This window comes from Rosa chinensis, chromosome 6 (genome assembly GCF_002994745.2).
Source record: "Rosa chinensis cultivar Old Blush chromosome 6, RchiOBHm-V2, whole genome shotgun sequence".
NCBI lineage: Eukaryota > Viridiplantae > Streptophyta > Magnoliopsida > Rosales > Rosaceae > Rosa > Rosa chinensis.
This window is the reverse complement of record NC_037093.1, coordinates 58,640,477-58,650,741: the sequence shown is the minus strand read 5'-3', so window position 1 is coordinate 58,650,741 and position 10,265 is coordinate 58,640,477. Positions and strand designations below refer to the sequence as shown.

General features: G+C 41.3%; 2 protein-coding genes across 3 annotated transcripts in view; one reads left to right on the top strand and one right to left on the bottom strand.

Moving 5' to 3' along the window:
• The first annotated feature begins 1,210 nt into the window (after positions 1 to 1,210).
• LOC112173285 (tetratricopeptide repeat protein 33) overlaps positions 1,211 to 10,265 on the top strand; it is a 33,516-nt gene continuing 24,461 nt past the window's right edge. The window contains exons 1-5 of one of the 2 annotated variants that reach the window (XM_024310890.2): positions 1,211 to 1,519; positions 1,901 to 2,039; positions 2,198 to 2,229; positions 2,886 to 2,972; positions 3,218 to 3,525. In XM_024310890.2, the coding sequence (XP_024166658.1) occupies positions 1,226 to 1,519; positions 1,901 to 2,039; positions 2,198 to 2,229; positions 2,886 to 2,972; positions 3,218 to 3,352 (687 nt within the window). In that variant the 5' untranslated portion in view covers positions 1,211 to 1,225 and the 3' untranslated portion in view covers positions 3,353 to 3,525. Of the gene's footprint in view, positions 1,520 to 1,900; positions 2,040 to 2,197; positions 2,230 to 2,885; positions 2,973 to 3,217; positions 3,526 to 10,265 lie in introns of those variants that run through there. The other variant, XM_040508063.1, reaches the window with a different exon arrangement.
• LOC112173282 (3,5-dihydroxybiphenyl synthase-like) lies at positions 6,433 to 8,620 on the bottom strand. Its single transcript, XM_040508060.1, is given in 3 exon segments — positions 6,433 to 7,244; positions 7,247 to 7,654; positions 8,391 to 8,620. Coding segments are annotated over 3 exon segments (1,164 nt in total). The 5' UTR covers positions 8,554 to 8,620; the 3' UTR covers positions 6,433 to 6,651.

Below are 10,265 nucleotides of genomic sequence, written 5' to 3'. Positions count from 1 at the left end.
CTCGTCATTGGAGCCGCGGGAGTTGTCCTAGTCGTTGATCGGCTCCTCCTCCTCGGAATTGGATAGGGCTTCGCCGGAAGAGACCTGGGGCTTCGTTTTGGGGGTCAGTATACTACTGACACTCAGCAGTTCCTCTTCGTCGCCGGAGTCACCGCCTGCTTCGCTGCCTGACTTCGCCGCCAAGCTTCCCCGGAGTCCGAGATGTCGATTTAGTGAGGATTTTGGATTTAGGACGGTTTCAATTTGAAACTGCTTTGATTTTGGGAGAAATAGCTCAGGTGAGTCTCAGTGGCATCCTTCGTAATTTTCATAATATTTGAGTATTTTTTTATTTACAATGGGCTAACGGGCCGTTACGATTGTAGGCCGCACGGGTTATTGGGTTTGTAGTTTGCTAGTGGTAAATATATGTAGTTATTTGTAGTTATTGGTAAAAAACCCAAAAGAAAAAGAGTCTAACGCCTCATGCTGACGTCAGCACAGATTTTTGCAGCATAATCATGATCTTCTCTTTTCGTCTTCCTGTTGATCACACAGAAAAAGCAATGCACAATGAACTTAAAAGCCACGGTATTAACCAACGTCCTTTTCCGCTTCCTGGCTTGTTTTGCGCCTTCTCTCTCTCTCTCTCTCTCTCTCTCTCACTCTCTCTCATGTCTCCCTCATCTGGCACACCCTGCACCCCTGTCTAGTGCATGCCTAGGTCTCTTTAATTTATAAGGCTTTTGGGGTGCACGTGCGGTTTGAGTGGCACGCGGCTGATACGGACGCGAGATGATCAGGTCGAAGTGATAGTGAAAAGCACGCATTCGTGGTGGCCCACATCTTATTAACAACTAAAACCTACCTTAATTCGATCACCATCGGCCTCTAGGATCAGGAAACCCACTTTGTTCCAGTTCACTAATTAAGCTGCTTTCATTCTTTGTTTTTTCTTCACACTCCAACAGGCTTCTTCTTCTTCTCCCCTTCTCACCACCCTTGCAGGAATAGATCGATATTCACATTCACCATTTTTTATGGTTGTCTTTTGTTCGTTTCATTCACGTCTAGGTTTACCATTCTCCAACACAAAAAATTATGACAGTGGGACACATGCTAAATTCAGGTTGAATAATGGGCCGAGATAAAAGATATTAGAGGGCCTAGACTGTATGTTGGGCTCAAGATCGGTGACGGTTGTTAACCCCTGTGGCCCATCTAGCTCTAATGCCTTGATGCCTTAATGCCCCGTGCCTCCGTGAGCGCGGAACTGGGAGTGTGTGAGATGAAACTAGCGTGGAAGAAGAACAAGAAGCGGCCTTTGGCCACCGTATCCAAGTACCCAAACCTCCCTTTTGATCACAAAAACGACAACCCGAGTAATCAAAACGACACAGCAGACGGTGAGCTAAACAAGGAACAACACCATGAACCGCTCAGCGCTCAGAACGAGTCCTCAGTCTCTGAAGAAGAAGAAGAAGACGACGTTGCCAAGCTCTTCAACTCCTTTCAATCCCGGGGGACTAAGCTCGCTGAGGTAATAAATCACCCCAATTTGTGTTCTTTCTTACTCAATTTGATATGAATTATACGTCTTTTCTGTATGTAATTACATCTTAATTGTAAACCCAATTACCCAATTTAGAATTTTGATGAAAGTTTGTAAGCTTTCATATTTTTTTGATCAAATGTGAAAAATCTAGTTGCTTCAGTTTGTCAAGCATGGAAATTTTGTAGTTGATGGTTGTTGAATGGTCTTGTGGGAATAGAGCATGTTATATACATAGTGATAGAGGAAATCAATTTAGCTTGGTACAAGTAAGTTATATGTATGAGCATGATGTTTGGTTCGCTGGTTTTTGATCTGGATGGTATAATGGCATGTTTCTCATATCGAATGTTTTTTTTTCTTCCGAAGGATGGGAAGTACCGCGAAGCATTGGGCAAATGGGAATCTGCTCTTCTGTTGATGCCCAAAAGTGTAGTTTTACACGAGCAGAAGGCACAGGTTTTGATAGAAATTGGGGATGCGTGGAATGCAATAAAGGCAGCAACTCGTGAGTTCTCCTACTTGTCTCCTTTTGGTCCTCACTTCACTTTCGAGCTCTCTTTCAGTTTTAGTTTCTGTTGTATGCCAATGACTGTTGTCTGTGGCAATTTCTCTGGTTCAAATGCAAGTGTTTTGTTATACTTATTTGTGGATAAAATTTGGCAGGAGCTACAGAGTTGGAGCCTTCATGGGCTGAGGTATGTCAAAATACTCAAAATCTCTATACTTCTGACATGATTGTCACCTTTTCTTTTGTTCATGTGGTAGTGCCAAGTTTTGATGATGCTCTTTCTTTTAGGAAAATTTGAACATGAGAGACTTCTCATTCATATGCTGTTTATGATTCTTTTGCTGTGTATTTATTTTTGTTAATTAGTGATATTTGGGGAGGGGAAATTGAGCTTTGGTGAGGGGCAATTTCTCTCGACTACTAGTGTAACAAGTCCCCACAGAGAAATTAAGATACTTAGTAACTGTTTAAAACCTTTAGCATTATGAAATGGGAGCTATGAACCTTGTGATCTATTTGGTTTAACTTCATAATTTGCTTTCAATGACTTTTGCATGAACATGCTGCAGTTAGCATTTCTAGTAGCCTGAATTGTGCTTCCCCCTTGCCCATGATTCTTATTCTTCCTAATATTATTACATGCAGTATATTGTCTTGCTGAGAAAATAAAGTATTGACATTGCCCTTAATGTTGTCCATATAAACATATACCTATATATACTGGCTGATATTTAGTAATTAATAACCTTTATTGTGATTTCACTTGACATTCTGGAGAAAAGTATAATAGATAATTCACATGCAAGCATCCAAGTGATCTTTTCTTTCTTCACATCTGTTCAGGCATGGGTTACCCTTGGCAGAGCTCAGTTAAACTTTGGGGAACCTGATAGTGCCGTTCAAAGCTTTGACAAAGCATTAGCCATCAAGGTACTGATTCTGGAAGATTATAGTTTGCAGAGCTTTTTCCACTCTTCTGTGATGGTACTGATGTAGGATTGAAGTGGATGATTATTGTTTATGTGTTAAGTGGTGCTTGCGAATACAATGTATTTTTTTTTCCTTCCTTTTCTTTCGTAAGTCATAGTTGCCCTATTATGTTGCTGAAATGGAAAATTATAAATTTATGGTATAAATCTCAGCACAGTGATACAAATTTTTACCTGTATGCACAGCCTGATTCAGAGGAGGCTCGAGATGACAGACATACTGCAATGAATCTCATGAAAAGACGAAAGCAGCTCCATTCATCAGGCTTAAGTCCTAAAAGAAACCGTTATGCAGTTGGTGATCGCACTGATAGGACATGAAAACTCTTGTATGTGTACATAAGACTCGAAGGGTTAAACTTTAGCGTAGTGCTGGTTCATGTATGGGAGAAAACGATTAGGGTCAGATTGTCTTCTCAACATTTCTGTAAGTTGTATCTGATGAAGTTAAATATAATAATACCTATACATGAAGCGATTACAAAAGATTAAAATACTTTCGTATTGTCATTTATTTTAGAATTTGAACACTAGTTGCAACTTTCACCAGAAAAGTTCCAGCTACAGACTTGGCAATTTCTCTCAATATATACTTTTGTATTTTCCCGCTGGATGTCTTGGGAAACTCCTCCTTAAACACCACCGTCTGAGGGCCATGTATATCAGTTTAATATTGTCTTTTTTATTTACAAATTGTCTTGTAAATAAACCATTCAATACGGGGCCAGACCCACATGTAGTGTGGATCACCATTCTCTCAAGTTGTGGTAAAGCGGGAAGGGTTGATGGTGCCTCATCCTCATCATCTGCAATAAGGACGAGCGTAGGTGTTTTGACTTTTGAGTATTAGGCGGGAGCAAGGAAACGGCTTCAAGAATGAGAGAGCTGAATTGTTGATCGACGAATACGAGATTCTCTGTGGAGGAGGACCGTGGAAAATCTACCGGCGTCGAGGCGCGTGTTAATGTTGTTCAGGATGCATGGCACTGGACATTAGTACGGCGAACTGAAGCTCGCGCTCCTACTCTCCAAGAAGCTTAATGCCGTGAGTGGGGACTGGGGAGGAGTGAGTATGCAGTACTTGGTTAGTTGGTTTTAATAGGTCCATAAACTCGTTCTTTAATTTCAGGAAGACATGGAATGACATTGACCCAATAAAGAAATTGCACGACAGTAATAAAAGAATTTCGCCAAAAAAAGAAAAGCGTATGTACTACTATCGTACTGTTGGACAGTTGGACTGGGCAACAAAGACTCAAAGAATCATTTATCACATGTATTACTGCTACTCTTTTCCATCCATTTATCTATATGTCACAAGAACGGGGTGGAGCTAGGATTTTACGTGCGGCAGGGCCGAAATATAAATGCAATTTTCTCATATACAAAATAAATATTATGTCTTATTTTCCTAGACTCATGGTAACAAAAAACTATGTAAATGCGAACATTACTCCATTGATCTCTTAGAAGGCATCTCCGAGCTTCTCGGAGCGACCTTGGTTTCTAAACCTAGGTTTCGACTGGCGGAGGCATTTCTTCCTTTGGGTAAGGTGGCGATCGTGGACGGCAGCGACGTAGGGAGTGATCTCCGGCGAGGGATTTTTCTCAGACCGTGGTGGAGGGTTTCGGTCCAGGTGGTGAGTGAAGAGGTTGCCTTCGCGTTTTATCGTCTGGGCTGCAGAGGAGGAGCGGGCGAGTTAGATCCAGCGGTGGCGGTTTGGTCTCGAGGTCGCAAGGCTTTGAGTCAGGATTAGCGCCGCAGATCGTCGCTTGGGCTACAGCTGCGGTTCTACTGGTGCAGTGGTGGTTTGGAGGCGGTTTTAGCGGCTGTTTGCGGTTGCTCAGAGGCCGATTTCGTCTGGGTGATTGGAGCCTGATGGGGTGGTGGAAAGGACGGCCACCGGAGGGACGGTCTGAGGCGGAGGCCGATGGGCATCCGAGCGTTGAGGCAGCTGCTCCTTTTACTCGGGTTTGGGCTTGGGTTTTCAGACCTAGGCTCAACTTTGGGCTGATGGGCTCTATTTTATGGGCCAGTAGGGAGGATTCTTTGCCATCCTCATTGATCACTTAGTGATGGGAGTGGCCCGGCCTAAGAGGTGGACATTCTTGGGCATGTTGGGTCCGCATATAGTCCATGACCAATCATTTTCGGATCAAGACTGCTACGGGAGTTGGTAATTATCTGGAATACGATTGGCATTTTTTCACACGGCTTATGGATAAGGAATTGCTCCTATTTGTTTGCTAGGAAGTGGCTCTCTGTTGGTACCGCAATTGCGCGTCTGACTAATGGGGATGCTAGTAAATGATTTTGCCCTAGAAGACACGGAGTTGTTCTTTGTTTATGAGTTCGCTTACAAAGCGGGCTCAAAATTGATTTGTAATGAGTTTACATTACTTAGATAGGAGCGTGGTCGTTACCCCGCCATTTTTCTGTCTTTAAGTGTATGTTAGACTCTGGCTTTTTGGCTGGTCATCTAATGCAATGAACCCTTGTTTCCAAAAAAAAAAAAAAACTATGTAAATGCATATGCTAAACAAACCTTCAACTATGGAAATCCCTACAACCCAATTATGCTCTTTTGTCACCGATTTTCTACTGCTCTAGTCCAGATCTACCTTCAAAATTGTCCATGTCCTTTTTGGATGGAATTGGTTGCTAGTGCTTCCGGATTTGCTTCGTTCTCCACCACCGCTAAACGAACTTACGCCCGTTGGGGAATTTTCTTTCCTCAACAGCGAGTGGCTCAATTTTCGCAATCACACTCTGCTAGGTTACTTGGTGTTTCTTGGGCATCTTTGAGCCCTGTGTGTACTGTCCCAACTGGTGTAGAAGGAAGCAAGATGGTGCTTTGGTGGCTGATACTCTTCAAGGAGCGACATGGAGGTGGCGGCGGTAGTATTCTAGGGATGGAGCTGCTATTCTGTTGGTGGCTGCTAGCATTAGTTCTAGCTAGGGTTTTCCATTTTCAGTTATGGGCTTTCAAATTGTATTTGGGCCAAGCCTGTTAGGGGCTTTAATTCTCTTTTGCTGGGCCTTCGTGCCTTATTTGCTGGGCCTACGTGCCTCTATTTGCTGGGGTCTTCTGTACCTCTTGTATTGTGGTGTATCATTTGAAACATCTAATACAAACTTTATTTTCTTCGACAAAAAAAAAAATGGAAATGCCATGTAATATATCTTTGCCAAACTAGAAAATTCATATATATATATATATTTTTTTGAAACGAGAAAATTCATATTCATAAATTTATTGAATTTGTAAATATCAATCAAGAAGCAGGAAAAAATGAGATGATATCTTAAATTCCTCATTAATTGGTAATTAAGCATCATAACTAACCAAAAAAAAAAAATCATATTAGTTGTTTAGTGCCATATTTGAATGACCAATATATATTAGGGGCGCCAAATAAGGATAATTAGCAATCCACTTATATAAGATATTAATTGCAGCTTATTTTAGCTTTCTTTTGAAATTCATGAGGGTGTCCAGGCCACTGTAGGCCATAAGGTAGCCACGCCCCTGACAAACCAAATAGAAAATTACACTAGACATGAAAACAAACCATGCTTTTACAATAGTCATATTAACCCATTTTGATCAACGAGTACTTCAAATAGCAGTGGGAGCACTGCGGAGCACAACAGTCTCCACAGTGAGTCCTGGCCCGATCCCAATTAACACACCCCATTCCAAACCTTCACCAGTTGTGGCTTTTGCTTCCTCCATTGACTTCTTCCTTATCTCATCCAAAATAAAAAGCACAGATGGAGCTCCCATATTCCCAAACTCACTCAGCACATGCCTTGTTGCCTTCAGCTTCCCCTCCTTCAAACCCAGCTCTTCTTCAACCTTGTCCAGAATTGCAGGACCCCCAGGATGAACGCTAAAGAACAACGAGTTCCAATCACCATTAACCCCAATGCCCTCAAACCCTTTACTCAAACACTCTTCGATTTTCCCACCAACCAACTTTGGAACTTCTGATGATAGGTAATTATACTCAAACCCCATCTCACGCAAATGTGCCACAACTCCATGCTCCGAGTTTGGGATAATAGTCAATCTAACAGACATGATATTGAACAGTTGACGTTCACTTTTGGGGTCCGGATTGGCCCCAACAATAAAAGCCGCCGCACCGTCCGAAAACAGAGCCTGTCCGACCAAAACATCCAAGTGGCTGTCACAAGGTTGCTGAAAAACATGGTGGTGATCTCACAGCACACGATCAGAACACGAGCTCCGGCATTGTTCTCGGCCACGTCTTTAGCAATCCGTAGCACCGTCCCACCAGCAAAGCAGCCTTGCTGGTAGATCATGAACCGGTTGATAGATGGATTTAGGCCGAGGAGCTTGATGAGCTGAAAGTCGGCACCGGGCATGTCGACGCAGGAAGCTGTGCAGAAGATGAGGTGGGTGAGGCTTGAAATGGGTTGGCCCCATTCTCTGATGGCCTTCAACGCCGCTTCTTTACCGAGTTTGGGGACCTCGTGAATCAGTAAGTCTTGACGTGCGTCGAGTGAGGGAGCCTTGTAGCTGCATATATTAGGGTTGGCTTTTAGACTCTCTTCTGTGACGCCCAGATATCGCTTCTTTACCATCGACTTTTCACCTGTTAAATACAAAGTCATGCATGTTATGACTTACACAGTTACATCCGTATAATTTTCGACAAAAACAACGAATAGATCTAACCTTATCTTATTTGTATAAAGGATATGAAGACGTAATAAGTGAAAGATCATGATGTTGTCCATGTCATGCAGATCTCTCAGTATATAATTATAAATTTATAACACGCGGGGGCGAACAGAATATATATATATACACACACACACACACGAATAGATCTAACCTTATCTTATTTCTATAAAGGATATGAAGACGTAATAAGTGAAAGATCATGATGTTGTCCATGTCATGCAGATCTCTCAGTATATAATTATAAATTTATAACACGCGGGCGCGCACAGAATATATATATATATATATATATATATATATACCAGAGCGGACGTCGATGCTTCTACAGCAATTAGGCCGCGACGGCGGGGTGAATCGTGCCGGACGTAAGTCAGAGGCATCACAGACCTCTTCTGGGCAGCGATCGAGGTCGAAGGAGATCGAGGTTGAAGGTTCTGGGCAGCGACTTCACCTGCAACTTCAAGGTTCAGGACAGTGACTGCAAACTGGTTGTCGGCGACTCCACCCAACTGCAGACTAGTCTGGGATGCCCCTGACCTCCGTCCGACAAGAGGTGCAGAGCCTCTTCAAAACGCCTCCGTGTGTGTGTGTGTATATTTGTATATGTAGATATATATTTCTTGCATGCAATAATTAAAGCTTACATATGCGTTTGAACTTGTCTTTTAATTCGGTCTTGTGCTCGCTTTTGGTGACTTTGAACAAGAAATCGGGATAGTCTTCTTGGTAATAACTGCTTATTGGATTTGCTGTCCCAATGGCTAGTATTGTGGCTGGAACCTTTGCCTGTTTAGCCAGAGACTCCATTGATAACTAGATTTCCTAAGAGATTAACTGAATTTGCAGTGCTTCAAGGTCGCAATGAAATGAATGGAGCTATCCCATTGTTTATATAAGCTCAAGGGGAATCTTTCCTCTCTTGAGGATGTGGAAGATATGCACACACGTGGATAATGAGATTTAAATGAAGTTAGGCTTCATCTCAATTCTAGGTATAGTTATTGGATCGGCCGTAACACGTAAATCGGTCGGTGAGCTCCATTTAGGGGCTTAGGGCTGGATCTGACACATTTTATACTATAGTGTAATTGAGTAATTCTATATATGGGCCAGTAACTGGTACAATTTCACTGTCTAGATGATCCATTGTTTTTGGACAAACCAAATCAAGCATATATTTTGATGAGACCCGAATATAGAGGACCAAATTGTAAGGAAACACTTGGGTATTGCATATCATTATATCTAGAGAAATTCTTAATCTATGTTATGTTAGTATCCAATTCTGGATCACTTACCCAAAAAGTAGATCTCAACTCCACAACCATATAGCTTTTTTTTATCATTCACACTTACTATAAAAAAAAAAAATAATAAATAAATTGTAGGGACCTTTGTTATTCTTACCACTCACCGAGCGAGACCAATAAACTAGTGATCAACGTTTGAGAAAGGAGCTCTGGCAGGAAGTAAGTTTGTTCATCCGTGATCCATGGCTCTTAATATAGCTCAAAAAGTCTCCTCTTCCAGAATGTCCCTTTCTTCATCTAAATATCATGTTTTCTTGAGTTTCAGAGGGGAACACACTTGCAAGAATTTTTACTGATTCCCTCCATGCAGCCCTTGTTCAGTGCCTTCATTTTTCCTCAATAATTTAATTTTGATGTTTGAATGCTATTAAAATTTCTCATCAATGTGCTTTGTTTCTTCAAATAGACAATGTGGAATGTGGATACTAATGTTCCTAATAATTCATGTAGATATTGTAGAAAAAATAATAATAAAAACACGTATCCACAGAAAATGTATTCAATCAAATTGGCAATTGTATAACACTATAATTTGTCTAAGTTACTCAGAAAATTCTATCTATCTAACAGTCTATCTTGTCTAAGTTGCTCAGAAAATTCAGGTGCAGTTACCTCTTAAGAGAAATTCTTGCTCAGAAAATCCGGTAGACTATCATTACTTCCTCCATGTTCTGGCATTCCTCCATATCCACCATGTGTATTGGATCCACTGCTACCACCGAATTGCTGCACTCCTGCATGTGCACCACTTGTTCCAGATCCACCACTTCCTCCATAATGAGGAATTTCACCATATCCGGCTGTTCCTCCATAATGTTGTCCATATCCACCACTTTCTCCTCCATAGTGTTGTCCATATCCAAAATTACCATAGCCAAATGTTGCAGGTGATTGTTGTAGTTGGGACTCACGAGCTCTTCTCTCCATTATTTCAGTTTTTTGCATTCGTAAGTACTCACGTCCTTCTGGATATATATGTAATTGAATCCAAACTAGTAAGCATGATCTTGCTCTCCTCATTTCTAAAAATTTGTCAATAATAAAAACTATACCATTGCGAAGTTCACATTTAGATCTTTCATTTGAGCCTAATATTGAATATATTTGGGCTAAATTATTTTAATACATAATCATGAATTATGTTTTTATAAGAGATAATATATTATAAAATTTTGAAAATTACAATATTAAATAATGGCCTCTTCAAAA